General features: G+C 32.0%; 1 protein-coding gene across 3 annotated transcripts; it reads left to right on the top strand.

Moving 5' to 3' along the window:
• Positions 1–456: 456 nt before the first annotated feature.
• LOC112274085 (uncharacterized) lies at positions 457–6,275 on the top strand. Of its 3 annotated transcripts, none has more exons than XR_016499880.1 (2): positions 457–3,283; positions 3,901–4,198. XR_016499880.1 is itself a non-coding variant. In XM_090245887.1 (2 exons), the coding sequence occupies exons 1-2, from the start codon at positions 3,222–3,224 to the stop codon at positions 4,784–4,786; spliced, it is 252 nt and encodes an 83-aa protein (XP_090102013.1). In that variant the 5' UTR covers positions 457–3,221; the 3' UTR covers positions 4,787–6,275. The 3 variants fall into 3 exon arrangements, 2 of the variants coding, with proteins under 2 accessions (XP_090102013.1, XP_024359012.1); XM_090245887.1 differs by lacking the exon at positions 3,901–4,198 and adding an exon at positions 4,597–6,275; XM_024503244.3 differs by having other exon boundaries at positions 3,528–4,198.
• Positions 6,276–7,005: the final 730 nt, after the last annotated feature.

Below are 7,005 nucleotides of genomic sequence, written 5' to 3'. Positions count from 1 at the left end.
AAGCCTCCTAGAACCTTCTAGGGCCTCCTATGATCTTCTAGAACTTTCTTAGAATCTATTGGAACCTTCCAAAATCTTTTAGAACCTTCTAAAACCTTCAAGAGCCTTCTTTAAATCTATTGGTACCTTTTAGAACCTTTTGGAAACTTTTAGAACCTTCTAGAATTTTTTTTTGTTGTATGTCCGTGACATTACTTATGAGCTTTGGTGAGGCTCAAATTCTTAATCTTTTAAGTAAGTTACCTTCAAGATAAAAATTAATTATTTAACTTTTTATTATTCATATTTTTTAATTTAAAATATTATAATTTATTTATAATATTTTTAATTTAAAATATTTTTATATCATTAAAAAGATTAAAAAATACCTATCTAAATTTTTTAATTTTATTTTTTACTTTTATTTTTATTAAATAAGAATCTAATGAATAAATTGTAACTAGTTTTATAATGTATAATTGTTCGATTAAATTTATATCACTTATTTTGAATTTTTTTATTTTTTTTTAATTATGGCTACTTCTATTTTATACCATCAATTACAAAAAACTCTTAATTGAGGCCATTTTGTAATTTGAGGTGTGGGATGAATTTTACCTTTACATAAATAATATGTTTTCCAAGAGATGGAGCTCAAGAAAAAATTGAGTATTTATAAGGCTATAAATTTCATGTGAAATAATTTACAATGAGAGATTGCTATAAATTTTATAGTTGTTAATTTATTCATACTAATAAAAAATTCATCTATCCACATTCATTAGTACAATAAATATATGATAGCTTTAAAATTAAGCTTTTTTATTTTATATACATAGCTAAATATATAATTTATAATCTCTTGAATGCATAATCTTTAGATGTTGATGAATTTATATATAAGATTATAATACACATACAAAGTTGGAGGTTTATCTTTCTTGCTTAAAATAAGATTTGTAAGCCAGCCTCAAAAAAACCTTCATAACTTATTATATTTTATAGTTTATGCTTTCTATATTTTCTTAGAATATTAATAATTTAGCACTTATTTTGTATTACATATACATACATTTTTTTACAAGCCTTTCAACTAATCCAACCAATTAATATTTTAAATATGTATAAACCAATTAAATAGAATAATTTATCTATTGTACATTAGCAAACTATTAAAATAAAGCTAGTATCTTTAATAAATTATATACTTTATTGACTCTTCTCCATTGCAAGCATCTTAAGATCTAATTGTATTAATCTTTCTTCTTTTTTAGAAGGATTTTTTTTTTCTTCTTCTCTTGGTTTTTGTTATTTTTTCTTCCTTGTAGTCAGTTTAATGGAATGGAAATATTATTAATTTAATCAAGTTCCTTACAAAAATACCATTTATATTTATTTTATATATTATCTTTATTTTATTTTATTTTATTTTATGTGTATTTATATACTTATCTTCTTTAGAAATTTCTTAATATATTAATTTCAAAAAGAAAGACTGAAGATAATTTATGAATAAAAATGAAGACATAATTTTTTTTTGATTTAGATGACAATTTTTTAATACAAGATCATTACTTTAAATAAAGGTCAATATTGTGTCAAAGATATATATTATAATATTTAAATTTTATGTTAATATTTTAATCAATTTTGCAAAAATAATATAAATGTATTTTACCTTGTTAAAGGTTGTAAAATAAAATTCTAAATTATGATTGTAAAGAATTAAAGACAAGTGACATAACTTTGTTCTAATGCTTAATTTGATTACTTTGATTTAATACAAAGAAGAATCATATCTTTCTTAAATGCACATCTTTGATATAATTATATTAAATATAAAATTTAAATCCTAAAAAGTAGCAAAGAAAATAGATAAAAATACTTCATTATTTTGATTAATGTTTGTAATGAGAGTATAAGTAATAATAAAGAATAAATATTTTGGTTTAATTTGTGATACCAAACTATACCATTTTAAGACAAAGAAAGACGTTTTTTATTTTAAATATTTTGGTTTAATGCGTGATACCAAAATATACCATTTTAAGACAGAGAAAGATATTTTTTTTATTTTAATGTCTAGCTAGTTACCAAGTTGTGACAATAAGAAGTATTGAAATATCCAAAAAATGGAGATAAGCCATTTGAAGGAAAAGAAGTCAACCAAGGAAGAAATATAAGCAGAACACTTAATTACTACAAATAATAGTAAAAAGTTCAATAATAATACTCCGTCCTTTCTTCTCTTCCTTGCCTTCCAATTTTTATAAGAAGTCATGAAGTAGACAAATGATTGACAATTTCATCTCTTTAATAACATTCTTCACTTTTCTTGATTAAGTGCAAACTTAATTACTTCCATATTGATACTTGCACTTTTTGAACCTATTGAACTTCATATTATTTAGGCATAAATACAAAATTTTATCAATAAAGTCCAATCCTTGGAGATGATACCTAAATCAACTCAACTAAGTAACGTTGACAAATTCAATCATTCCAATTGGTCCAATTTTCTTTTATTAAAAAAAAGAAAAAGAAAAGCACATGCCTTGTACAAAAAAATCATGAGCAATGCATTTATGCATATCAACAATAATGTTAACCTCCGTGAAGCCCATAAAAAAAAGCACATGTCACCTCCGTGAAGTGAGAACATAGTTGGGTTGTTCTCATGTTTGTTTACATTTGTCGTTATCCTTTCTTACTTTCTTTCTTTATTTATTTGTTTTCCCATCTCATATCGAAAATGTAAGCCTCCACTGATCACATCCTCCAATCAGTCAACGAAGAAGAACCAGACAGCATACATCAGTGTTCCAAATCAGTGTGCATCAGGGCACAGATTAGCACAGAACCCACAGGAAAAGACGAAGGGAGCATCGCAGAGACCCAGGGCCAGCAACTCAGCCAGCCAGTCAACCAACATCTGAGGCAGCAGCACCCTACTTACTAGCTATGGCTGGGCTGTTAATTTTGTGGTTGAGAACTGACGTGGCTGTTTCCTATCAAACCTGTACAATGGGGATCTGATCTCTTCTATGTAGAATTGGTCTCCACACACTCTCGACACTGACACAGCCTATCACCGCATCATGTGGTAGCGACCATTTGCCACTCACTCTCCCTCTCTCTCATTCATTCCTTCATTTTTTCTCCTGGCTAGACGATCTCTGCTGGGGTTGCATTTGAACGATTGCCTGAAATGGCCTCGGCTGTTGCTCCTTCCACTCTAATGAATGGAGTTTGTGATGTGGGTTATAGCCAGCGAGGGGCGTATGCCATACATGAATCTCTCAAGGTCGGTCTTTGCCTGAGTGGCCATGCAGATCTGTCTTGGTTTGATCGTCTGCTTTCTTCTGACTCCGACGTATGGCAACGTTTGAGGTTTCTAAGATCTTGGAGTGTGTGTGTGTATATATATATATATATATATATATATGTACACATAGACTTGTATATCTGTTGTGTGTCTGTGCGTTTGTTTCTTTTGGATGGAATGGTACTTCGACTGACCCTCGAGATTATGGCCGTTTTTGTCGTAGGCTTGGAGTAGTGAGGAAGCAGGGCTTTGGCTGACTCGTCCACATCTTGCCGCTCCAGATTGTGTGTTCCGCTTCTTCTTTCGTCATGCATGTCCTCCACAGATCAAGCATGATAGAAGAAGAAGCGGCTTACGCAATCTGGGACGGAGATGCATGAGTTCTGAGACCTTCTTAATCAGAATCTGTCATTATGTCATTCACTCTCCGAACCTCGGGAGTAGTGATACATCTTAGGGGAAGACGTAGGTGATGTTGTTTGAGGTCTAATCACTGTGTACAGTCAAATTATAATCTGGATCATCCTTCGTTGCGGTGTGCTTATTCTTCTTGGTGAATGTTCGCCGAATAAATTCGATTTGTGTTGAATGTATAGGACCAGATGTCTTTCAACGAAAGAATGCTGTCCAACTAAGCTGCCCTTGATACGCTTGGGTCGACCCTAGAGTGATGGGTTTCTCGTATCAAATGTTTTGCAACAACCTGGGAAGACTGCTAATAAGCTTCTGAATGCGATAATAGAACATCCGTAAATGTATAGAACCTTGTTAGCGCTGCACAAGTGGGCCCTGCAAAGCTTGGAATGCAGAATTGTGTTATTATGAGCGTCATAATCTCGGAGTAATCCTGCGAACTTAGTAAGACCAATATGCAGCAATTGCGAGCATTCTAAATGCACAAAGATATGATAGTGTTGTGCAAATGCATGCAGTGTTTCTAACCCGTAAAACTGGTAGCAGAATCCAAGTGTTGTCACAGTAGCGATCCCAACTCAATGAACTATTCTTCCGTAGGAGGTGGCAGATACCTCGAATTCTCAAAGAATATGTCATTGCAAATGCTGAGAGTGCGTTCGGCCCTCCACGAAATGCCTTTCCTTTCTATTAAAGGAAGGATGTCTTTCCTCAACCTGCTCTCTTTGGTAAAAGTCAATACTATCTCCCAAGCCGCCTATTTGGCAGCTGAGAGGGCGAAGGTGGAATAACCACATCAGGTCCAACTTCGCCCTACCCCACCTACAAAAGAAATTATGTATATTCGTACTTATTGGAAACCTACTGGACCGACGCAGGTGTGATGCGCGTGAAGTACTCGACTTCATGCTTGGCCCAGTGTCAGAAATGTCGCGAATGCTGACTGTGAGCATAACGCCCCACCTTCTTTTGATAACTCTTCAGGATTTCTTACTCTCAGATTTCGTCCCTTTCAAACCTCGGGTTGCAAGTTTGTTCGAGTGGATTTCGTTCTTCCATCTGTTCTAAACTTCACACTAAACAATACATCACTAGGAGCGCTTGCCTTAATTTCATGTCCTGCCGATGACTCTAGCATCGTAGATAATTTACTTCATGGTTATGCTGTCCAAGTACGTCTTCTTCTTTCACCGACGTACTTTGTAATTGTAAACCATGTGTAGCACTCTTTTCTAAAATTCTAAAATTCACTACCAACTAATATACTATTTTAAATTCGTGTGCAGAGGTATATGTGGTTTTAAAAAATGGCTTGTTGAAAGAAGACAAAATTAAGATCTCTGTTTTTGTTTTTTTAATTAGTACTGCTAACTCAATATACACCATCTAACATTCATATACAAAAATTGACAAGAATTGTCTTGATTGAATTATCATTGTAAATACAAAATAATTTTATTTTTGATTGTGCATAATTTTTAGAATCTACTATTTTTATCAAGTGCCATGGCCTTGAAATACCTAGATGCTATGCTCATTTCTAATAATGGAAAAATATCAAGTGATATTTTGAGCCAATATGAAGAATTTTGAGATGTTTTTAAAAAGAAGAATATAAATATTTTTTCAGAGCATCAATCTTAAGATTATTCAATTAATCTGTAAGAAAGAGCTTAACCACCATTTGGACCAATCTATAGCTTATCGCAAAATGTGTTGGCTGCATAAAAAGAGTATATAGATCAGAACTTAGCAAAGAATTTCATATGCCATTCTAAATCTCCAATCGGGGTTCTTATCTTATTTGTCAAGAAGAAAAACAGATCTTTGTAGATGTGTGTGGATTATCGAGGACTCAATAAGATCACCATCAAAAATGGATATCCTTTGCCTTTGATTTCAAGACTTTTTGACCAACTCAATCAAGCAAAGATCTATACCAAAATTAGATCTATGAAGAACATACAACTTAATTCGTATCAAAGAAGGAGACGAATGGAAGACTACTTTTCAAACTAAGTATGGACATTTTGAATATAATGTCATGCCTTTTGGACTCACAAATGCACCGGCCGCTATTCAACATTTTAAAAATGATGTTTTTCGTGAGTTTCTAGATGATTTTGTTGTTTGATATTTAGATGACATTCTAATCTACTCTAAGAATATAGAAGAATATGAGCTTCATGTTCATCACGTGTTACTTAAACTTAGAAATATAGGATTATATGCCAAGTTGAAAAAGTATATATTCCACACTACTCAAGTTGATTTTTTAGGATACATCATTTTCAATGAAGGCCTTATGATGGATCCCAAGAAGGTCAAAACTATCATAGATTGAAAGATTTCAAGAATAGTACAAGATGTGTAATGCTTTTTAGGCTTTGCTAATTACTATCAAATCTTCATCAAGAACTTTTCTCAAGTTACAGTTCCACTTACACATTTGACTTGTAAAAATAAACTTGAGTGGAATAAAGAAGTAGAAGTATCATTTGATGCTTTAAAGAAGGAGTTTACTTTTGCACCAATCTTGTATTGCATCAACTTCTTGAAGACATTTGTTTTGGAAACAAACGAGTCAAACTTTGCTATGTGTGCCGTGTTGTGACAAATGAGAATAGATGACAAACTCCATCTAGTAGCTTTTTATTCCAGAAATTTTTTAGGAGCCAAGATTAATTATAAGATCCATGACAAAGATCTCTTTGCAATCATAGATTCATTTTAAGAATGGCATCATTATCTAGAAGGTGCCTCAAGTCCAATCATCATGTATACGGATCATAAGAACCTTGAGTACTTCATGTCAATATGTGTTTTGAATCATTATCAAGCTTTTTAGAACATGTCTTTATCCAGATTCAATTTCAAGATTACTTATCAATTCGAAAAACAACAAGGTCTATCAAATGTCCTTTCTAGATGTTCTTATCTTATATCAAAAGAAAGAGATGCATCTTTTGATCAATAATAAATGATTCTCTCGAAGCTCAAGCATTTTCATCTTCAAGTAATAAAATCAACATTGAGTGTTGATTCAACCTTTATCAAGCAAATTCAATCAAGTATGTCCTCTGATCTTTTTATTTATGATATCAAGAATACTTTCTCTAAATCTTATGACACTTCAAATTTTGAGTTCAAGAACAACCTACTATATTTCAAAGATTACTTATATATTCTAGAAGGTAAGGCACGATTACGTATCCTTCAAGCTTATCATGATTTTTCAGCAGCTGGAGATTTTAAATACAAGAAGACTTTAGAGGTAATATTAAGAG

The sequence above is a fragment of the Physcomitrium patens genome, chromosome 21, assembly GCF_059467195.1.
Source record: "Physcomitrium patens ecotype Gransden chromosome 21, ASM5946719v1, whole genome shotgun sequence".
NCBI lineage: Eukaryota > Viridiplantae > Streptophyta > Bryopsida > Funariales > Funariaceae > Physcomitrium > Physcomitrium patens.
The sequence above is the reverse complement of the archived record's forward strand: the minus strand, read 5'-3'. Positions and strand labels throughout refer to the sequence as shown.

Excerpts from the sequence above, each read along its gene's own strand:
- LOC112274085 (XM_024503244.3), top strand. The coding sequence starts at position 3,188 with ATGGCCTCGGCTGTTGCTCCTTCCACTCTAATGAATGGAGTTTGTGAT. Across the intron at positions 3,284-3,527 it reads CCATACATGAATCTCTCAAG|GCTTGGAGTAGTGAGGAAGC; the intron begins GTCGGTCTTTGC and ends TTTTTGTCGTAG.